Source organism: Dama dama, chromosome 29, assembly GCF_033118175.1.
Source record: "Dama dama isolate Ldn47 chromosome 29, ASM3311817v1, whole genome shotgun sequence".
Taxonomy (NCBI): Eukaryota; Metazoa; Chordata; class Mammalia; order Artiodactyla; family Cervidae; genus Dama; species Dama dama.
The window spans coordinates 60,670,261-60,694,861 of NC_083709.1; the positions used below are offsets into that span (position 1 = coordinate 60,670,261).

The 24,601-nt window shown below is 43.7% G+C and overlaps 1 protein-coding gene across 1 annotated transcript in view; it reads right to left on the minus strand.

Moving 5' to 3' along the window:
• Positions 1-20,203, minus strand: part of GNA14 (G protein subunit alpha 14) — a 183,497-nt gene extending 163,294 nt beyond the window's left edge. Inside the window, exon 1 of the mRNA XM_061132831.1 lies at positions 19,127-20,203. Within this exon, the coding sequence (XP_060988814.1) occupies positions 19,127-19,250 (124 nt within the window). The 5' untranslated portion in view covers positions 19,251-20,203. The remainder of the gene's footprint in view (positions 1-19,126) is intronic.
• Between the last annotated feature and the right edge of the window lie 4,398 nt (positions 20,204-24,601).

Consider the following 24,601-nt stretch of genomic DNA (forward strand, 5'->3'; position numbering starts at 1 on the left):
TGGTATAAATGAGAAGTAAAGGAAGAAAGGGTCTCTCTGGAATCTCCTAGTGCTTGCTCACACTGTAAGCCGGGGAGAGCCGTCTGTAGTATTTGTGCTGATACGTATGTCAAGCCCTTGTCAACCCAGACACTAGCTACTATAAAATGCGTTGTGCCATATTCACAGCATGCTAATGCAGAATGGAAACAGAATTCATGCAAGAGGACAAGGACTTTACCATTCTGGATTATTTGCAAGTGATTGATCCATGAACGTAACTCTTCCTAACTTCACAGGACTTGGTCATGGCCTACCCAGGGGTAGAACCAGTTACACTCAAAATATTGAACAAATGCTAATGGTGTGGCACGGGTGATGACGAATCAGAACAGATGCTGGTCCATTCTAGTGGCTGGAATGGGGCCAAGGAAGCACTGTGTGAGGTGTTACTTACTAGTTGCCAAGCAGAGGGAGATGTGGAATATTCCAGAGATGAGGTCCTGATGGCTAGGTTGACAACATCAAGAGGAGGGGCATTCAGTCTAATGGTTATTTACCAGTTGGTACAGGAATATTTCAATATCAAACACCTTGTACCAGTGTGCCTGCTTACCATCTGATTACTAATGCTGGTTACAGCTCTTTCCTAAGCACAGAACCAAAACCCTGTACCAATAAAGGGAAACACTCCTCTAGCTAAGTCATGATCCTCGGCTTTATCCAGAGCTATGCATCATAAAGGCTTCATTCATATCATAGGGGAAAAAATTACCCAGTTCCCGGATGAAACAATATACTGCCAGCTCTCTGCGTCATAGAAAAGTGATCTCTCCAAACATCTAAGGTGAACCAGATAAATCTATCTAGCCTCAATTTTAATCTTAACTTCTACATTCATTTAGACATCAATCTGAAAATGTCTAAAACCGAAACTATTGATTCCCTGCTCCCTTCTCCCTGCTGCCCAATCCGTCTTCACCTTACCCTCAGTCATCTCAGTAAATGGCATTGCCACTGGCAAGGTGGCTCAAGCCAAAAGCCCCGGGAACCTCCATCATTCCAATGTCAATCAAGTCACCGTGACAGATCACCTCAACAATGCCATACCATCCTAACTGGTCCTCCTGCTTCCACTCTTACCAAATACAGTCTATTATCTGTCTGGGTTTTCTTTTATAAAAAACAATCAAGTCACCTCTCTCTGCTAATCACTGCCCTCCCCCGGCCTCCCAGAGCATTTAAACTGAAACTCTTCCTTCCCAGTCATGGTTCCCGTCATCTTCTCTGTTGCTCAGTTCAACACCTTCAGCTCTCCCGCACGCTAACTGAGCCCATTTCCACCTTAGGCTCTCCCCAGCCCAGAATACTCAGTCACTCCCTGGTCCCATTTCTCTACGTCTTCATGCAGACTGTCCCATCTCTCAACACAATCTCCCCTCAAAAGTCATCTCCTCACAGAAGTCTTCCCATCAACACCAGACTCACTGATCCCCCAGGACTCCATTGTCTGACCCCTCAGTCTGCTTCTTCATGGTTCCTGCCTAATCTCAAACCATCGTACACATCTATTTATTGTCAAACTAAAGTGAAGCACCAAGAGGGCAGAGGCTTTGATTCAGGTTCTCTTCTCAATCCCAGAGACCTGGAACAAGAGCTGGTCAACACCAAGCTTCCAAAATTTTGTGGGGGGAAACAATTGGGTTTTATTATTATTATTTTACCTCCTAAAGCACAGTTACTTTCTGAAAATCCTTCTTTGCTACGAACACGTTATCTTGACATTATGTTGCCTTTGTGAGTCTTCAGAATTCAACAGTGAAAAAAATTCCTTATCTTAGAAGGTAATCTCCAAGCTACCTAAGCAGGGAAGAAATAAGTCATCTCACAGTAAGTCACTTAAGCAGTACAGGTGTTTCTCATCATAGATTCCTACAATTTCAGAGCAGTAGTTTAAGTGAGTATCCATCACCATGGTCTCACTTTACAGGAGCTTCCAAGGGTTCAGAGCTATGCTGTCCAGTGTGGCAGCCACCAGCCACACAGGGGTATTAAACGCTTAAAATATGGATACTCTGAATTGAGATGTGCTGTACATGTAAAATATACACTGGATTTCCAAGATTTAATATGAAGAAAAGAATATATCTTATTGATACATTTTATTGATTACATGTTAAATGATTATATTTTGGCATATTGGATTTAACAAAATATATTATTAAAATTAATTTCACTTGTTTCTTTTTACTTTTTTTTTTAACAAAAATGTGACTACTTGAAAACTATAAATTAGGTGTGTGGCTCACATACGCAATTCACATTCTATTCCATCAGAGACCACTGATGAGATTAGATGACCTGCCCAAAGTTGCCACTGCACTGTAATGGAAGACCCAGAAGCATGTGCCAGACCTCTGCCTCCACTCCAAGTACCTTCTACTGCCCAGTCACGATGCCCTACAGTGATCCTTTACCAGGGGCAGGAGAGAACAGCCCATAAGAAAAGTAATGAATCCCTGAATCCAACTACCGGCTCAATCAAATCCCAGTTTCACATCTAGTAATAAGTGACTTTGAGAAACTCATTTAATCATTCTTTACCCTCAGTTTCCTCATCAGTAAAATGTGAAAAAAGTATATTGCTTACCTCAATAACTTGTAAGGATCAAATGAACTCATAGATATAAAACCTTTAGAATCATTTCTGACATATAAGCATATTATATGAGTTTACTCCCATTATTAAATGTTCATATGCATCCATGCCAAGTCACTTCAGTCGTGTCTGACTCTTTTCAACTCCATGGACTGTCACCATGGGCTCCTCCATCCATAGGATTCTCCAGGCAAGAACACTGGAGTGGGTTGCCATTTCCTCCTCCAGGGGATCTTCCCAACCCAGGGATCAAACCCACATCTCTTATGTCTCCTGCATTAGCAGGTGGGTTCTTTACCACTAGTGCCACCTGGGAAGCCCTAAATGTTCTTATCAGTCAGTTCAGTTCAGTCACTCAGTCGTGTCCAACTCTTTGAGACCCCATGGACCGCAGCATGATAGGCCTTCCTGTCCATTGTCAACTCCTGGAGTTTACTCAGACTCATGTCCATTGAGTCAGTGATGCCATCCAACCATCTCATCCTCTGGCGTCCCCTTCTCCTCCTGCCTTCAATCTTTCCCAGCATCAGGGTCTTTCCCAATGAGTCAGTTCTTCACATCAGATGGCCAAAGTATTGGAGTTTCAGCTTCAGCATCAGTCCTTCCAATGAATATTTAGGACTGATTTCCTTTAGGATGGACTGGTTGAATCTCCCTGCAGTCCAAGGGACTCTCAAGAATGTTCTCCAACACAACAGTTCAAAAGCATCAATTCCTTGGTGCTCAGCTTTCTTTATAGTCCAACTCTCACATTCATACATGATCACTGGAAAAACCATAGCTTTGACTAGATGGACCTTTGTTGACAAAGTAATGTCTCTGCTTTTTATGTTCATATACTTTATAGTAAGTTAAAGGCTAGAAAGTTTTTGACTAATGGCCAATAGTGATAGTTCAGGAGTCATTTCATTTATTTTTTTTTTAATTTTTGCTATGTTGGGTCCTCGTTGTAGCTCAGTAGTCGCAGCATGGGCTCTCCAGTTTCAGCATGAGCTTAGTTGCCCTGAGGCATGTGGGATCTCAGTTCCCCAACCAGGGATTGAACCTGCATCCCTGCATCCCTGCATTGGAAGGTAGATTCTTCACCTGTGGGCCACCAGGGAAGTCCCAGAAGTCATTTTATTTACTTACCACTTATTTGTTTTTGTACACTACACACCCATGACTTATTTATTTTATGTCTAGAAGTTTATACCTTTGGACTCCTTTCACCCATTGTACCTACCCTGCCCCCAAGAATCATTTTTATGTCAATAGCTCTTTCTACAAACAGAAGTTCCACTTAGATTACCAATTCAAAACATTTCTGTCCCTGAAAAACCTGTTCTGATATCCTGAGATTATCGCACATGTAAAGTCTCATGTTACTTGAAAATTCAAACACAGTTAGAGAACAAAGGAATATGAAGAATTCTATTTCTGCCACTTGTTACCCAGAAAAATAGCAACCAGGTACTATTTCCTCAGTTATGCTGGGGGCAGGCACTGAATACACACACACACACACACATACATACACACACACACACAGTCAGTTTCTGCCCCAAGTGATCAAGGTAACACTTCCACTGCAGCTGAAGAGTTACCACGGAAACTCAGAGCTGGAAGAACTTTTAGAGACTGATGAATCCAGCCTCTTCCTTTTACCACCGAGGAGCTTCTATGCCTTTCTGACTTGCCCAAGGTCACACTGCAAAATAGAAACCATTCTTGGACCTACACCAAAGATTTCTGGCAATTCATCACAAGCATATAGACGACATCCAGCTTTTTCAGGTAGTTGAAAGTTTAAAAGTATTAAAGGGAAAAGTAATTCATTAAACAGGCAATGTATCAAATGAAGTAGGGAATGTTTAGAATTCTGGAAAACATAGAAATAATATTACCGATTACTGCTTTATCAGAGAGCATAATATAAATTAAGGTATTCTTTGAGTTTTTTGAATCATAAAAACTAAAAAAAAAAAAATCTTTGTTTTGGCCAACATGATTCTCCTTAAAGAGAAGATGACTTTAAACAGAAATTTTAGATGCTCAAAATAAACACTTTAAACAAATAAATATACTTTTGTTGGATAATAAGTTTTTTTCTGGCCATTTCCTGGTTTGTCTCAAGACACAGCTACACTGCAGACAAAATTGATTTAATTCTTCTAAGGGCAAATTCAAAATGCCTTTTAAGTGCAAATAATCTGGGGGTAGTTGTGGTGGTGTGTGTATATGTGTACACATAAATTGACTTCATCAAGGCCGTGCCTAATTGATAGACACTTCCTTTAGGGTCCAGTCTTATCCTGATGAATTTATGTCAAATAAACCAAAGCCACCTGCTCTTTTCTTCTACCTATCCTTGAAGAGAGACACAAATTAACTTATTAGGCAAGGCAGAAAGACTTCATTACCCTAAATGAACAGTAATTTGAAAATGGTCCGGGAAAGTTCCAGCAGTTTCCTTATGCATAAGCTACCTGTAGACAGTCTGCAGTTCCACAGTAACAAATAAAAAGGCAGAGAGAAGACATGAAAGGGGTGATTCAGTCAACTTCTAGACATTTTAGAAGACAGAAGCAGCATTTAAACTCAAACACCTGCTTTGAAGGCTTACAGCTGGTGGAGTTTGGATAGGCTTATGGTTTGTGACAAGGGCTTTATATTTAATTCACTCCATTTCATCTTGTTCTTTCATTCTTAAATAACAATGTTTCTATTGAAAGGGAACATATGTGTAAATATTAGACTGATATGTTCAAATGCAGAATAACAAAAGCAGAATGTAGACAACCTTTTTCGAAAAATGTATTTATTTTTAATTGGAGGATAATTGTTTTACAATATTGTACTGGTTTCTACCATACCAGACAAGCTTTAAGAAACAACCTCATATGAATGAACCCAGAGCCTGTTAAAAAGTGAAGTCAGAAAGAGAAAAATAATACTGTATACTAACACATAGATGGTACCGATGAACCTATCTGCATGGCAGCAATGGAGACACAGACATAGAGGACAGACTGATAGACATGGTGGTTGGGTAGGAAGGAGAGAGTGGGGCAAATGGAGAAAGTAACACAGAAACATACACACTTAGCCTACCAGGCTCCTCTGTCCATGGGATTCTCCAGGCAAGGATACTAGAGTGGGTTGCCATTTCCTTCTCCAGGGGATCTTCCCGACCCAGGGACTGAACCCGGGTCTCCTGCGTTGCGGGCAGATGATTTAACCTCTGAGCCACCAGGGAAGCCCAACATACACACTGCCGCTGCTGCTGCTAAGTCGCTTCAGTTGTGTCGGACTCTGTGCGACCCCATAGATGGCAGCCCACCAGGCTCCCATCCCTGGGATTCTCCAGGCAAGAACACTGAACACACACACTACCATATGTTAAATAGATACCCAATGGGAATTTGCGGTGTGACCCAGGGAATTCAAACCACAGCTCTGTAAAAGCCTAGAGGGGTGGGATGCGGTGGGAGGTGGAAGGCAGGTTTAAGAGGGAGGAGACATATGTACACCTACGGCTAATTCATGTTGGTATATGGCAGAAAACAACACAATATTGTAAAGCAATTACTCCTTAATTAAAAATAAATTTAAAAAAGAACAACCTCATAGCTCATCTCTTGAATCTGAGACCTAAGTTTTTCTTCTTTAAGGTTCAGTGACAGTAAAAGAATCAGAAATGATGGTCACAAGACAGCTTGAAGAGTTTATAAATTGTACAATCTCTTCAACACAAATTAGGTAGTGAAGAAACTAGCTGTCCCCACAGGTGGGAGTGGATACAAAATGCAGTTAAAATGAGCTGATTAAATGGAGTTTGTTTTTTTTTTTGGAGTTTTTTTTAAACGATAAAAATTGGAAGAAATAAGTGAGGCTTTCAACAAAATTTATGAGCTTGAAAAATTATCCTAACATTCATACTGAGATTGTAAATCTTCTCCTCTTGATTGCATTGAACTTTGGAAGCTACAAAAGGTGAAGGAATAAGAAATGAATCAAATATATAGTAATAATACTCAAGTTAAATTTAAGAATAGGTATAGTAATCATGAGCAGCACTGAGGTTTTTTTGATGCTGTTATTGTTTAAAGTATTTAACCTGATGTAGAGTAATCTGAGTATTAGAACTGTGATTAATTTATAGGAGTTAATAGTATAAATGACTATTTGATTTGATTACACTTAGAAACAGTATTGTTTATTACCTTTAGAGATAGTTTTGACTGTTTAAAAGAACAAGATTAATGTAATATATAACTTTACTTTTATGAGATCACTGGAGACACTTAGATGCTTAGATTTTTCTTGCCAGCTTTGTCAGGGGGTTGATATATGTGAGGTTATTCAGGCTTTTTAAATGTGTAAATAGGTTTTTAACTGTCTAATGGAAATTTCACTGAATTAATTAGTAGAGTTAACTTAGCAGTAAATTAAAAGCTAATCTAAGTGAAAGTCATGGCATACATATTTAAAAATTGAAACAAATGTGAAGGTTTATTAGGACAACTAGGGTTTTACATTCCTCAACTTCAACAAATTCAATATCAAGTAAAAGAAGTAGCTTCAAATGTTTATTTGCTTGCAAAAAAGACCCTTTCATATACCTGAAAAGTCAACTGCAGGACAATAATCACCAGAATATTGGGAGAATGAGAGACCCAGATTTGGTGTTGACCTCTAGGCAGCCAAGATCCCAACATATTGGATATCAGATACCTCCTCCACAAACATAGGGTTTCCCGGGTAGTGCAGTGGTAAAGAATCCACCTGCAATGCAGAAGACATCAGAGCCTCAGGTTTGATCCCTGGGTCAGGAAGATCCCCTGGGGAAGAAACGGTAACCTGCTCCAGTATCCTTGCCAGAAAAATCCCATGGACAGAAGAGCCTGTCAGGCTATAGTCCATGGGGTCTCAAAGAGCCAGCACACACACAGAGGTATGGTTGCCCCAAACATATTACATTCTGGTTTTTTTTTTTTAATCTTAGACTTGCATGTGATTGGGAAAGAACTCCCAGATATTAGGGATTACAAGCTGAGTGCAAAACAGATTGCATAAATTTTATTAGCTAGGATACCAGTTTAGCAGCTGTTGGAAAAGGGTGCCATCATTCCTAGCTCAGAGCTAGTACGGCACCTTCACAGTATCAGGAATACAGGCCTCTTCTATCTTGTTGCCTTTTCATCCTCAACACCCAACTTCCATCTCGTGGGAAAAGATGGTTGTTCTTACTGCTACCACCAAATCAGCATCCTTCTCTAGAAGGAAAGGAAGCCTCCTTTCTTTTTAAGGTCACAACTCAGAAATCACCTATATGACTACAGTTTCCATCCCATGGGCTGTAAACTTAGTCAAACGACCACACCTAGCGGCAGGTAAACGGAGCATGTCATGTGTCAAGAGATTACCTTATTACAGAAGGAGGAAAGGTATTTACGAGACTGATAGCAGTCTTTGCTACAAATATGCCACTTTCTAAGCTAATAAAATTTTTTTTAAACACTCAAGAATATTCACTTTTGTGCATAAGAAAATGTGAAAACTTAGAAAAAAAAATAAGACACATGCAATACATCACTGATTCTAGAACATCAGCCCACATTCCAATGTCAGTATGTAATAAAGTTTTCATTAGTCCAAAAGGGAACGTTTAATATGAACAAATACGAATTTGTTATAAATGTATATTTATCCAATTTAAACTATCCTCTATTAAGAATAAGCCCTTCCCACTATTTGAAGGTAAAATATTCTTTCTTTTAAGCAATAATATTGATACTAAATGGCAGTACATTTGTTCATTCAGCAAATGTTTCTGGAACATCCAAGCACCACACAAGACCTATGCTCAACAAACAAAGAGTCTAGAGGGGGAGACAGAGAGTAAATAAAACATCAGAAATAGAGTTTCAGGCCACGATGACAACTATTTTTAAAAAGAAATGTAGACTATACCTATGGCTGATCCCTGCTGATGTATGGCAGAGACCAACACAATACTGTGGAACAGTTATCCTTCAATTAAAAAATAAATTAAGAAAAAAACGTAGAATGGGCTATGGGAGAATATTCTGGGGGTACTTATTTTGGATCAAGGAGTCAGTGAAGGCCTCCAGGAGGAAGGGATGTTTAAGATGCATTCTGAAATGAGTACCTAGAAGACCAGTAAGGACACACGCTGGAAGCAGACAATTGCTGTGTGCAGACATAAAATAAGGAAGCATGTGGCCCATGAAAAGTCCTAAAAGGAGGCTCTATGGACAGAAGCAAGTGATCAAAGCAAATAACTGCAGAGAGGCAGCAGGGGCTGGATAGAGGGTCTCACCGGCCATGCACAGATTTTATATTTGCATCTGAAGGCAAAAAGGGATGGGAAGACATAGAAAGGTTTTGAGCAGGAAAGTTCAGCTCAGTTCAGTCCAGTCACTCAGTCATCTCCGACTCTCTGCGACCCCATAAGGCACAGCACGCCAGGCCTCCCTGTCCATCACCAAATCCTGGAGTTTACCCAAACTCATGTCCATTGAGCTGGTGATGCCATCCAACCATCTCATCCTCTGTCATCCCCTTCTCCTCCTGCCCTCAATCTTTCCCAGCATCAGGGTCTTTTCCAAGGAGTCAGCTCTTTGCATCAGATGGCCAAAGTACTGGAGTTTCAGCTTCAACATCAGTCCTTCCAATGAACACTCAAGACTGATCTTTAGGATGGACTGGTTGGATCTCCTTGCAGTCCAAGGAACTCTCAAGAGTCTTCTCCAACACCACAGTTCAAAAGCATCAATTCTTCCAATTTACGTTTAAAAAAGTCACTCTGGCTGCAATGTGGAGAGTGAACTCAGGGCCAAAGAGCAGTAGAGGATGAAGTAATCCAGACAAGAGTTGGGGCAAATAGGATGACAAAGAGTGCACACAGAGAGATTTGGCCTCCTGAAGTAGATTTGGAGAGATGTTGGCTCCAGGAAACAAACAGGAATGTGATTAAGAACCAGAACTCTGGAGTCAGACTGTCTGGCTTCAAACCCTGGCTCTAAGCTAGCTGGTGAACCTGGTTTTGGAGCCTCAGTTTCCTCATCTGTATAATGGGGTGGACAACAGTTAACTGAAGCTCCAAGCACAGCAAGAAATAAATGAGATTGTCCAAGTGCCTAGAACGGTGACTGGATGTATAAATGTTTTATTATCATTATTTCTAGTGTTACCTGTAGTAGTAGATCAGGAGACACAGAACTGACGTACAGACATGGTTAGGAGGGACAAATTGTGACAGCAGAACTGACACATGTACACTGCTGCTGCTCAGTCGTGTCCGGCTCTGCGAGACCCCACAGACGGCAGCCCACCAGGCTCCCCTGTCCCCGGGATTCTCCAGGCAAGAACACTGGAGTGGGTTGCCATTTCCTTCTCCAGTGCATGAAAGTGAAAAGTGAAAGGGAAGTCGCTCAGTCGTGTCCGACTCTTAGTGACCCCATGGACTGCAGCCCACCAGGCTCCTCCGTCCATGGAATTTTCCAGGCAAGAGCACTGGAGCAGGGTGCCACTGCCTTCTCTGATATATAAACTACCGTGTATAAAACAGACAGTTACTGAGGACCTGGTGTACGGCACAGGAAGTCCAGCTTGGTGCTCTGTGAGGACTTGGAGGGGTAGGGTGGGGCTGGAAGGGAGGTTCAAGAGGGAGGGGATAGATTTATACACGTCGGTAATTCACTCCATTGTACAGCAGAAACTGACAACACTGTAAAGCAATCATACTCCAATAACAAAAGGAAAAAAAAGAAAGACCAACAAAGACTCCCTGGATTCTGGTGTGAGCACCAGGTGGTCAGGGGTACCATCTGTTAGTAGAAATGCATCAATCAGGGAGAGAAAAAGAGAAGATCCTTCGATTTGGCTCAATGTGTTCTATTTTGGATATGTTAAGAAAGGAGTTGGGAAATACGTCTAATATCACCTTTTAAGTTGCTTTTTAGATGAATATACTAGAATATTTTTAACATTCTCACTTGGTAAATGGTTTAAACGTTTAAGTAACATTTTCACTTGATAAATTCTTTAAATACTCCAGTTCGATTCCTGGGTTGGGAAGATCCCCTGCAGAAGGGAATGGCTACCCACTCCAGTATTCCGGCCTGGAGAATTCCAGGGACTGTACAGTCCAAGGGGTTGCAAAGAGTCAGACACGACTGAGCGACTTTCACCCTTCAAGGCCCAAACCAGGCCAGTCTTCCTTCCATGAATGTTTCTGTGACACCCGAAACAACAGAGACCTCCAGCTCCTATAAGGAATTCACGCTACTCACCTGGTATTTCATGGAAGCCACTACAGAGAGAGAGGGAGAGACATGTATTTATTCAACCTCTGTTTTAGCTAGGCTCTGTGCTCAGCTTTGTGGGTTCAGTGGCGAACAAAGTCATCACGGATTTCAAGGTCCCATGGAAAGCTCTTCCTAGACTCCACCAGCCACCTGGGTGCGGCCCATCCGCACTGGAGCCAACAGTAGCATACATTATTGCGCTCACATGTGCCTCCTCTTATTTGCTTCTTACCCTTTATATACATAACAGTCCCACTGACCCAGGAAGCAACCCTTTTCAGAGTTTCACAGAAAAAGATTACTTGAACTCAGCGGGGCTGATGGAAATAAAACAGAGGCATCTTTTCCAATCTAATTTCAGCACTTAAACTAGTTTTATGAAATTGAATTATTTGTTAATAATTGGAACCATTTTGCTTTATTTTAAATTTGTACTATTAGAGGAAAAAGGAATTAAACAGCCTTATATTCTTGATTCTGAGATCTACTGCCACACGAATGAACATTTTTAAGGTCAAGAGGGTCTTTGCGTTGATGCGTACAATGCAGTAAATGAAAATCTACTTTCAAGACAATGGCACCGCTTAGAGCCGATGTTACCTTAGAAATGAAGTTGAACATGAAGACTCGGGAGTGACTTAATAAAAGAACTGCTGGCAACTAAGAGACTGGCCTCCTCACCGTGGCTTACTGTCAGATAGCTACTGATCACCAAACCCTGTAACATCTGCTGAGTCTAAAACTCCTCTGATCTTTTTCTATCCCATCCTTAAAAGTCTGCACTCTTGTTTCTCAAACTCTGTGGTAAGGGACCAGTTTTTAAATTTTTCCCATTCAGTTGCAGACTATTACATCAATGAAATACAATAAAAATACCCCCTAATACTACATCAATGTTAAATTGCTATAAAAGTTTCTAGATGCTAATTCTTGATTTCCGTATCTGTCTTACAGGCACACTGGCCCAGGACCCCTGACTGCTTTTTGAGTGGCACTGACTCAGACAACCAGGAGTTAGACTACGAGGTGCATTAGATGATGCTTCTATAAATGATTTACCACCTTCATTTATCTGATTTTGTTTAGGAATACAATTAGCTTATGTTTCCCAGTTACATAGTAGCTGAGCAACAGAAAAACATTCTGGAGATGAGTTACACAAAATGTCAAAATGAAGGTGTCATTCATGGCAGGTTCGAGAAAGCAGTGGCATAGTTCCTCTTTGGGTCATGGACAACTAACTGACCATACAAAAGACACCTTTCAGACAAAATAATAGAAGATAAAAGTTCTCTCTTTCTCTCGTTTATGACCAAGTACAAAATACCAGAATGTATCAGTTACTTGGGGGAAAAAAAAAAAAAAAAACACTTGACAAGCAGAATATACAGCCAATGTTCCATTTTCCTTTATCCAGATCAGTCGTGTCCAACTCTTTGTGACCCCCGTGGACTGGAGCCCACCAGGCTCCTCTGTCCGTGGGATTTTCCAGGCAAGGGTACTGGAGTGGGTTGCCATTCCCTTCTCTATGGGATCTTCCCAGCCCAAGGATCGAACCCAGGTCTCCCGCATTCCAGGCACTTTACCATCTGAACCACCAGGGAAGCCCTCAACGTTCCACAGAGGTTGAATTTTCAAAGAGCAGACTGATATTTGGTGGCTAGTACTAAAATAGGCTTTCCCTGAACCACTTAGTCCACCATAGAGAGATAATTACTTAATGATAATAGGCCATAAAACCATTACAATTTATAGGAGCATGACTTCAGGAGTTCTACATCAAAGGTCAAGGGCTCACGCAAACGCAGACACTGTTGCTTTTGTAAGGACTCTTGCCATGGTAAGATGTAGGCACATGCATGCCTGCTTCTCCTCTTTGCCCAGCAACCTGACACCTGGGGACAGAGCCTAAACAGTTCCTACAGATTACCCAGTTCACATTCTGAAGACCCTTCATCAAGTTGGTGAGAGAGACTACTTCAACATAAAAAAATAGAGCAGCCCCTAGGCAGGTTGATCCCAGGGGCCTCCCAGATACCCACTGAAAGAGAAGGTACCTGCTTTAGAGCCCAGGGTGGCAATCAGAGTCTGATCCATCCTGAGGTCCAGGCCAAGGTTATAAGACACGTTCTCCAACTTATGTGTATCAGGATCACCAGGAGATCCTATTAACATACAGCTTGCTGGCCCTACTCTAGAATTTGATTCAGAAGGCCATGCTGAAGACTCAGAGTTTGCATTTCCAACAAGTTCCCAGAGGAGCTGATATTGCTGGTCCTGGGAGCACACTCTGAAGACCACACTGGTATAAACCATCTGATGCCAGAACTGGAAAGACCTCAGAGAGTCCCTTGGACAGCAAGGAGATCAAACCAGTCAATTCTAAAGGAAATTTACCACGAATATTCATTGGAAGGACTGATGCTGAAGTTAAAATACTTTGGCGACCTAATGCGAACAGCCAACTCATTAGAAATTTCTAACGAGTTGGGAAAGATTGAAGGCAGGAGAAGGGGATGACAGAGGATGAGATGGTTGGATGGCATCACCGACTCAATGGTTTGAGTTTGAGCAAACTCCGAGATGGTGAAGGACAGGGAAGCCTGGTGTGCTGCAGTCCATGGGGTCACAAAGAGTCGGACACAACTGAGCAACAACAGAGGTCACCTGATCCAAAACTTTCATTTTACAGTGAGGATCCTGGGGTTCAAAAGGGAAGGTCTTGCTCATGGTCATATGTTTACTATTCAGAGGCTACCTCCATCAAAACAACAACAAAGCAAAACAACTCCTCAGGGTTTCCAGAGCCTTAACATGCTGCTCACTTCATGATGCTACGTTATGACCACACGTCAGGTCCATGTTCTCTGAGAAGGGACACCAGTGGAGATTTCATGTCATTGACTGTCCTATCTGCATACCCTTCTGGAAAAAGCATGCTGCTTCTATCAGAGACCTTGTAACTGAGCCCAGACAGAGGGTTGGCAGCACAATGGGGACTATTTATTGCCTAGATTTTATTGTTTTTTATTTTTATTATTATTTTGTGCTTTTTTACTTCACTGCACAGAATGTGGGAGCTTAGTTCCCTGACGAGGACCTGCAACCCCTGCATTAGAAGCATGGTCTTAACCACTAGATCATCTAGATTTTAAACTCACAAAGGCTGGCTCCAGAGAGCATGTTCTCACCGCTACACCATCCTACCTCTCCCCAAGCTCCCTGTGCATATGTGTGCATGTTAAGTCACTTCTTCAGTTGTCTCTGACCCTGTGTGACCCCATGAATTGCAGCCCACCTGGCTCCTCTGTCCATGGGATTCTTCAGGAAAAAATACTGGAGAGGGTTGCCATGCTCTCCTCCAGGGGATCTTCCTGACCCAGGGATCGAATCCGTGGGCAAAATCAGATGGCCTGAGGTTTTGCAAAGTGAAAGAAAGTTGCAAGAGATGATCACAGATGATTTGCTTCACTCATGTGGAGGTAGGCATCCAGGGCAGCCTCAGTGACTCTCAGCTCTCTGGGTGGTAAGTTTCTGGCTGTGCGCTTGGCAGCCTGGTCTGATTCCAGTGTCAAGACTCCCTTGGATCTTGCCCTTTCACTTAGCCTGCTCTTCAATTCCCATCAATTTACGAGCTTCCTGTTTCCCCTCCAATAAATTATTCTTAAGTGAAATTATTCTTCTGCAACCAGGAACCCTGGCCAACATGATAAGTCATTAATTTACCCATTAGCAGAGAGCCAACTGTGGTAATGAAAGCTGGGGTTCCACAGAGTCCTGCAGAGCACTATTCCTCTGGCACCCTGGGATTTCTGCTGGTTCGCTTCTAATTCTTTACACTGTCGGCAGCGGCAGCGGCTGCTGGCCTTACAGGACACCCAGCTGCAGGCCATGTGCATTCAGATGAAGCTCTGTCTGTGCTATGGATCTCCCAGACTAAACTGATTGATTCAGGTTCACAGCCTCACTCACATGGGGCCGCAGGCTCAACGACAGGGACAAGAAAGGCCCAGAAGGTTCTAGAGCTTGGAAGGGAACTGAGCCAAGTCACGTTAGTGATTGTGCCCTGGGAAGGCCATGGCATCTGCTTTCCTGGTTTTTACTATTTGATTCTTTTCATTTCATTAGATGCCCTGGTAAAATCCTTCCAATAAGGCCTTCTTTTTGTGTGAATTTCAATCTGTCTTTAGTAACACAATAGCTTTGCTACAGTGACTTGCTGTACACTCCTCTCTCTCCTCAGTCCAGCCGCCTCCCTCCCTGCCACCCCACACAACGGAGTTCTTACAAGAAGACTTTTCTCTTGTGATTCAGGTATCATAGAAAGAGAGAAAACAAAAGGCAATACAGACTAGAAGCCATTAAAAATGAAAAAAGTACCCTTTGAGGACTAAGACTTTTTTACATTGTTTTTCATCTAACTTTACTGTTAGATTTTTCCCTTTTATATCTACTTTGATAGCATTGCAACCTTAAAACTTTCATACTCTAACTCAGAGCTCTAGAAATGTGGTTTTTCAGATACTCACGCACTGGCGACTGATTTGAATTAGGGGAGTTGACATCTTTGTTTCAAGTGTTTAATTATCTTCAGAAAAAAAAAATGTACAGTTTTCCACTGAAAATGATCAAGGCCCAGCAGACAAATGACTGATTTCTGGACTGAGAAGAGGGGTACAGATGAACCTGGAGCACGGAGTTATGCCAGAAAGTAAGGAAATGCTCCAAAAACTGATGCAGGAGTGATACGGGAACTAGTGTGCAAACTGGGTGCAATTTGAGTACCAAAATGATTCAGTAATGAAATAAAAACCACTGGTAAAACTCTCTCACACAAACACAATCCTAGCTATACGTGAGTTTACACGGATAATAAATAAACCAAAAAAGGGGCAGAGGAAGGCTTACAGCAGAATGTCTGGTGCCAACTGGTCAGTGGAGAGAATCTGGAGCTGGACAATAATTTCCTAGCCATTAAGCCTAAATAGACTTGCAGCCCAGGAACATGACAAATAGTTCTGACATGGAATTTTGTTATAACCAATGCACCAAAACTGTAGGGGACTCAGATTTTTCAACTCATTAGTGTAAGAAGAGTAAGAGATTTAAAAGTCAGTTTAAGGCTCAGAAAATGATAAGGGGAACTCCAAGCAAAACATTTTTGTTAAAGAACAACCAGCACAACTTAGACAAACTGCTACCAACCTACAACTGGTCAGCTAAAATGGAAATAACACCTCCCCGGCAGCCAAAAATGCTACAAAATGGAATGATGCTAGTTGACTCTTACTAGCCGACAGAGCCAAGTTAGTCTGCAGTTAAGAAAGGGTAGAACCAGAGTTTGAACTCAGGCAGTCAGACCTAAGAAACTACATTTTTAATCCCTATACCAGCATGAGTTAAATACCAATTTCCCGGTACACATTCCAGTTCCAACATGAGGTCTGCATCCAAAATCAAGACATCAGAGTTACTGGAGACACTCGACCTGATTAACAAGCAGCACTTTTCCAAGCCTCATTTGATACCAAAAATCAATAAAAATCACATTTCTCCCCGTTTCGTTGCTATTGTCCAGACACTTTCTTCCTACATGGACTGATGTTCATCAGGTTCTTATCAGAACTCTTTTGTCCTACGTTTATCTGAGGAACTGATGAGGAATTTCTTTCTACTAATTTCAGCCATCTCCTTTATTTCTCCCCTTTCTCCTTCCACAAGAAAGTACCACGCTAACACCTTGCAAATAGTTGCCCCAAATGGACAGCAAGTTTTATCTTTCCCTGTGGACACTGACCCATGCTTTTATTAAGCACAAACAGGATATGGCCCCACTGAATGCACTTTGGAAATGTCCTTAAATCACTTCGTTGCAACAGCATGCTTCCTTGTCAAAGAGCTGGCGGCCTTTTGGCTCATTCCACCCTCCACACGGGATCCTCAACTCCTATTTGCAAAACAGTTTTCACCTGAGGTACTCAGGCAGCGGTTCATCTAATGCACCCATTATAGCAGCTCAGGTGACTTTTATTTTCACTCAAACTGCATGACTTTAGACAAAAAAGGATTCCCTGATTTCTGTGTTTTTGGCGTCATGGCCTCCTCCTCTTCTGTCTTAAGAAGTGCAAGTATGCCCTGCCCCCTTGCAGAGCAAACTAAACCGGAGGTTTCAAAGTCCATCCTTGGAGTTTTGGATAGTTCCATGTGGTATAACAACTTGCTAACAAGTTCTGGATGATTAGCACTGAGATGGTGTGCTAGTCACAGCTGAGGATGATTAAAAAGGGGTTCCTGGGAGGTCAGGCAGTGCTGAAAGGGGCAATAAGAGGGTTAGGGCAAGGGCCTGGCGGGTACAAAAACAGATTCTAGTCACCTGGATTAAGTATGACTTTCAGGGAAAACATACCTACAAACATCCCTACCCTAGTTTAATTGTAAGTAAATGCAAGCATTTTACCCCTAAACAGTCTTATCACCAATACAATATGGTCAGCTTCCTGCTTAATTTTCATTTGTCAAGCTCCTGGTATATTTCAGGCACTGAATTTTACACACTGACACAGATCAAAAAGTATTTCACAAGGAAAGAGGACTCAGTCTGTCCTTGAAAAAGTACGCAGTTAAAGGGCTTCCCAGGTGGCTCAGAGGTAAAGAATCTGCCTGCAATGCAGGAGACACAAGTTCGACTCCTTGGTTGGAAAGATACCCTGGAGAAGGAAAGCAACCCATTCCAGTATTCTTACCTGGGAAATTCCATGGACAGAGGAGTCTGGCGGGCTACAGTCCAAGGGATGGAAAAGACTGGGGCTAAACAATAACAACAATGCAGCTGAAGCCCGGCCCGCCCCTAATCTTCGTGGAGCCTCGGACAGGAGGACACTGGGGGCCCACATAATTGCTTTTCAGTGCTATCCACCAACAGACAGGCACAGAATCCTCCTTCCTTGGCAAATGTAGCTTTATAACAACCTGGAAGGCCAAGTACCATTAGAATTCTCAGACCCCTCCGAGTTCTGAGCCAGGCATGAAAGGGCAGCCCAGGCCAGTGAACAGAATCCTTTTCCTTCCCCACCTAGGCTCCATCTCCTCCCAGAGTGGCCTCTCAGGCCCACCTGCAGACCTGAGCCCACACGTCCAGCACAGCGGCCTGGTTAGGCACTCTTCAGGGAAAGAAAAAAGTTGAAATATTTGCAGCTATCTAGAAAGATCTGACAGCTGCTACTCTGGTATGAAAGAAGGAAAAGGTAAATCTTCCTCAACAGCAAACAGACTGAACAGGGTTCTAGAAAATCCCAAGAGAAGGGATCCTGCCCTAAGGCGTACACTGGGCAAACTTTTAACATTCTCTTTCCGTTTTTGAAAGTGAGCGTCCTACCTAGACCTGTGCAGACGCCCGAAGAGCCCGATGAAGAACTAGCCAGAGCGGCTGGGGAACCGCAGTCCCAACCCTGGGAAGGAACACACGGGGAGCTGAGCTGAGCAAGGGAGGTTTGGGCCTTTACGCAAACAGGCCTCCCCAAAGGGAGCTCGGGGAGGCAGGCGGAGGCCGTCACAGCGGGGAGAGAGGTTAAGGCTTGGGCTGCACCCCCACGACAGCCCCGGTATCTGCTTTGTCTTTTCTCAGTCAGGGCAAGTTCGCCAATTTTGCGTCCTGTTTTTAATTCTCTAAAAATGGGGATATCACTTGTCCTCATCACTGGGCGGCGATGCGCATAAGAACCGAGCGCAGTTCCACTTCGTTAGCGCTCAGTCAACCGTACTTACTCGAGAGCGCAGGGGCCAGGATGAACCCAAAATGTGGATTAAACAGCTCCCCACCACCAACCCCCAACATCCAAGATACGTCCTGCAGAGGCGGTGTGCGCTGTGGACGCAGGGGTGAGGTGGATGAGGCTTTAGGGAGAGACGCAAACAACGGAGAAAGCAGAGGTCAAATGTTACCTCTCAGCTGTTCGGGGTCAGGAAGGGGGTGCCTTCCAATGTCGCCCAGCTGGAGGTGCAAAGGACTGTCGCCTAAGGGCCCAACTTGCTGTCATCCGCGAGCCCCTGGGAGGAGGAGGAAGCCGCGCAGCAGCATACCGCTCGGTTCCAGGTCCTCCAGCCAGGGATCCGGGCGAGGGAAGCGGCCGGGAGCGAAGTGCCCGGAGCTCAGGGATGGGAGACGCTCACTCACCCAGAAGCAGCAACTTGAGCTCGCGGCGCGCGTCCTTCTTGTCCCGGCGAAGCTGCCGCTCGATCTCGGCGCTGATGCGCTGCGACTCCTTCTCCTCCGCGGACAGGCAGCAGCAGCCGGCCATGGTACGCGCAGCCCCCGACAGGCCACGAAGTCTCGAGCGCCCCGACGCTCCGCCGGCCGATCCGCGACGGCACCGGAGTTCGGAGGGAAAAGACCCGGGCCGACTCGAGTTTCGGAGTAAGAGGCCGGGACCGCCCGGGTTCAGTCCCTCCTGGAAAGGCGTCTCCGGGGCAGGAGCGAATCCGGAGCTCTGGGAACGCTCAAGTGTACCGCAGATCCCGACTCACCCAGCCCCACGCCGGGGAAGGTGGAAGGCGAGCCGAGGGAGAGAGCGTTGCCGGCCCCCGAAAACCAGCACGCTTCTTGTCACAGGAGCTCGACAGTCTGGGAGCGCAGACCGCTCGCGAAAAGTTGGGGCGTCGGGGAGCGGGATCTCCTGGACTCGGGGATGTCCCAGGCAGGCTGCAGGCAAGGCGTGGGTTGGAGGCAGAGGTCCTAGCTGGCCCTCTCCTGCAAAAGTTCTGAAAACCTCAGCAGTGACCGCAGCCTAAGACAGACTGGAAAAGTTCCCGGAGGCGCTTGTGGCTCGAAGTGGCCGAAGGAGGCGGAGCCTCTCGAACCCGCAGCTCTGGCGTCGGCTCGAGCTGGCCTTCGCAGCTCGCCAAGACGATGGCGCCCGGGGCAAGAGCGGGGAGTAGGGAGCTGCGGAGCCGAGCCCAGGCGTCTCGAGTCTCGGGGAGCAGCCCCCCCGTGGTGTCCCGGCGCGGGGAAGGCCGAGGCTGCGGTAACCAGCGTGTCCAGATCTCCAGGCCCTGCTCCCTGTCCGGATCCAAGTTCCGACAGGTGAGTGAGGTTTGCCAACTCCCAGCCTCAACTCCTCCCAGCTGCAAAAGGAGCCGAGCGCGCCAGGGGCGAGGTTGAGTTCCGCCCAGTTGAAACTGAGGCTCTCACAACCTGCCTCAGCACCAGGCACCCCGCGGTTTCCTAGACGGATCCCCTGGGCTTCCCGGATGCCCCAGCCCAGCGCCGGCTTGGCCAAATCCTTGTGTGAGCCTCGGCTGGGCCTGAGCCGGTTGGCGCTGCTCTCGGAGAAGCCGCTGCCCCCGGGTTCTGTTCAACAGAAGTGCGAATGCGGGGTGGGTAAATATCCTCCCGGCCCCTTCCTACGCCGCCGGAGATGGGGGAATGGAAAACGGCTGGCTACTTTGCATTTTACGATGGGAAAGACTCCTGCTTTGGAGAGAGCTGACCCGTTTGCAGCAGGTTCCCTGCCCCAGCCCTGAAGCCTGACTACCGCCTGTCTCCTGGAATCTCAGTCTCCTGTCTCCTGTCTCCTGGAATCTCCTGGATCACAGTTGAGCTGCATTAACAAAAACTTAAACATTAAAAAGCATCTCTTTGTACCCAAATGGAACGATAGAATGCGTATTACAACAACTGTTTTTTGTCTTCTGTGTACATTTTGAGGCAGAAGGCAGAGAGGTTGACGGGGAAAGCAGAAAAGGGAAGGTGGAAGGAGGGGATCCTATTGTCCATAGCAAAGAATTTTTTTTTTTTTCCCTTCTGTTCAAGTCAGCTTGTGCCATGTAAACACTTTTTGGAGTTAGGCAATTAGTTAATGCTTCCTCTATTAAGAACAAGCCTGAGTACCTTTCCTAGGAGTAGCATAAAGTGAAAGTCGCTCAGTAGTGTCCGACTCTTTGCGACCCCATGGACTATACAGTCCCTGGAATTCTCCAGGCCAGAATACTGGAGTGGGTAGCCGTTCTCTTTTCCAGGGGATCTTCCCAAGCCAGGGATCGAACCCAGGTCTCCTGCATTGCAAGCGGATTCTTTACCAGCTGAGCCCCAAGGGAAACCCAGTCAGTTCAAACTGAGGAACATATTGAGTGGAGAGAGTGGTATATGTCATTATAAAAAGAACTTGACATTAGGATACTATCTGGCTGCAGAGGTCTTATTATTTGCAGTTTAGGAAATGTAGAGGAATCAGGCATTTAAAATGGATGTCCCTACATTATTTTTTTCTAATATTTATTTATTAGGCTACATCGGGTCTTAGTTGCTGCAGGCATGATCTTCTTTGCGTCATGGGGAATCTTTCCTTTCCTGCTCGGAATCTCTAGTTGTGACCTGCGGGCAAATGTGCATACATTCTTAAATGCATAACTATTTTAGTTACCTTGCAGACATAAATTGACAGTAATAGTGACCCCTACAGGAAAGCTCCTGGACATTTCTTACTTGATCATTATCTATTTATTCATACATTTCTCTCTTAGCTCTTACAGATGCATTTACAATTTAAGGATAAGACCACTTAGCTTCTCAAATGAATAATGGCATCATAATCATTAGTATTTTTTAAATAATGATAATTGGGGAAATTTTGAACTCCCAAGTTAACTGGAATAACTGATCTGTTAGATCTAAATTTGCTAAGATTTCAAGAAAGACATGAAGCTTATTGCTTATGGCAAATCTGCAAAACTTTCCTGGGCTAACCAACTTGGCAGTGTGTCTCAGAAGGCTTAACATGTCTATCCCCTTTAACCAAACTAGTAATTCCCCCCTTAAGAAATGATAAGACAAGTCAAAGATTTTATTTCTAATAACAACAATAATGCAAAAACAATGTAAATGCCCAAAAAGGGTGAGAATAGGTCAATAAATTATAGTACATTCATACAATTAGATAGTTCAGTTCAGTTCAGTCGCTCAGTCATGTCCAACTCTTTGCAACCCCATAAACTGCAGCATGCCGGGCTTCCCTATCCATCACTAACTCCCGGAGCTTACTCAAACTCATGTCCATCGAGTCAGTGATGCCATCCAACCATCTCATCCTCTGTCGTCCTTCTCCTCCTGCCTTCAATTTTTCCCAGCATTAGGGTCTTTTCCAAGGAGTCAGTCCTTCGCATCAGGTGGCCAAAATATTGGAATTTCAGCATCAGTCCTTCCAGTGAATATTCAGGACTGATCTCCTTTAGGATGGACTGGTTGCTTCTCCTTGCAGTTCAAGGAACTCTCAAGAATCTTCTCCAACACCACAGTTCAAAAGCATCAATTCTTCGGCGCTCAGCTTTCTTTATAGTCCAGCGTTGACATCCATACATGACTACTAGAAAAACCATAGCTTTGACTAAATGGACCTTTGTCGGCAAAGTAATGTCTCTGCTTTTTAATATGCTGTCTAAGTTAGTAATAGCTTTTCTTCCAAGGAGCAAGCATCTTTTAATTTCATGGCTGCAGCCACCTTCTGCAATGATTTTGAAGCCCAAGAAAATAAAGCCTTTCACTGTTTCCATTGTTTCCCTGTCTATTTGCCATGAAGTGATGGGAACAGATGCCATGATCTTCGTTTTCTGAATGTTGAGTTTTAAGCCAGCTCTTCCACTCTCCTCTTTGACTTTCATCAGGAGGCTCTTGAGTTCCTCTTTGCTTCCTGCCATAAGGGTTTTGTCATCTGCATTTCTGAGGTTATTGATATTTCTCCTGGCAATTTTGATTCCAGCTTGAGCTTTATCCAGCCTGGCATTTCATATGATGTAGTCTGCATATAAGTTAAATAAGCAGGGTGACAGTATATAGCCTTGACCTACTCCTTTTCCAATTTGGAACCAGTCTGTTGTTCCATGTCCAGTTCTAACTGTTGCCTCTTGACCTACATACAGGTTTCTCAGGAGGCAGGTAAGGTGGTCTGGTATTTCCATCTCTTTAAGAATTTTCCACATTTTCTTGTTATTCACACTAGTCATTAAATATGGGAATATGTAACAAATATGTGAATAAAAATGATTTAGTGGGAAAACCACAAAATATGTTGAATGTAAAAGTATAATGCAAATTTTATTATGGGAAAGCACATATGCATCTTTAAGGGACTAAAAGAACATACACCAACAAATAACCTGCTCTGAGTCACAGTTTTTTGGTTGATTTTAATTCTCTGACATAAAATTATTTGGGCATGGAGAAGGAAATGGCAACCCACTCCAGCCCTCTTGCCTGGAAAATCCCATGGACAGAGGAGCCTGGTAGATTACAGTCCATGGGGTTGCAGAGTCGGACACGACTGAGCGACTTCACTTTCTTCACTTTCACTTTAGAGATGCTAGTTCATTTCTACATTGTATTGGCTGTCTTTTCAAATCTTCATTTTTTCCAGTGGTCTCAGTAAAATGTCCCCTTCATTTCTGATGCAGGGTGTTCTTTCATAACTCCTATCCCTTTCCTGTTTGGCTTACAATGAAATATTTGGTAAAAAAAAAAAAAAAAAAATTATTTGGGCAGCTTGCATAGAGTAATCTTGGCCCTAATTTCCTCAGCTGTAAAAATGAAAGGGGATGAACCAGAATAAACTCACAGAAATCTCCCAACTCTAACATCAATTATTTCTTTGAAGATTTTCACTTATAAGGTAGTATAAAAACAATCATAAACCAAAAGTTATTGACCAGTGATAACTAGAGAGGATTATAAAACTAATATATCACAAGTCAATTATTTTTATACTTCCATATTTTTTATTCACATCTCTTATTTTCCTTTAACATTTAGGGAAGGGATGGGAATAATTTTTAAGTTACTGTGTCATTTGCAACATTGTTGCTGAAATTCAGCTTATTGTACAGTGGTGCGGGATTAAATCTCAGAAATAGAGGTTTGGGTGAAGCAGAAAGAAACAGCTTTATTGCTTTGCTATGGCAATGGGTGCCGCAGCAGGCTCATGCCTCAAGGTGGTGTGTCTGGCCTCTGGAGGGAGTACTGAGGAGTATGCAAGGAGCAGGACGTGATCAGCTCGTGGACATTCTTCTGATTGGTTGGTAGTGAGGTAACTAGGAGTTAGCATCATCAACCTTCTGGTTCTAACTGGTCTGGAGTCTAAGTGCAACACACAGTTAACTTTTTCCACCTGGTAGGGGTTTCAGTATCTGCCAAACAGCTCAAAGGACATGGCTCAGAATATTATCTGTAGCTCTTGAGGAAGAACTAAAGAACCTTGACTTTGTTTAATGGCTAAAGTATTATTTTGTCTTGCTTGACTGTTTTCCTCCTTTCTCCATTTACTCACTTCTTGATTAAATTTATTCCTTGACTAAAGTTTTTCTACAGATAAAAGGCAGACAGAGGACAAAAATGGAGGTCTTTTCTGGGAAGGCTTCCTGGGGTCCTGCGCAGTTACAACATCTTTACAAGAAGGGGAATTTTGAAGAGAGGTCTCAGTAAAAAAGAATATTTGTTTTCTTAGGTTATTCCCAAGGTGCTGCAATTGCATTTCATTCCTCTTGAAGATCAGAGCACAGCCTGAACATGACTTTTCTGACACCTGCCAAGTGCTGGGCAGCAAAGGTGAATTAATTGCCTGAATGTGCCCTGAGCCCGTGCCAAGGCTATTACCAGGCTCTGAAA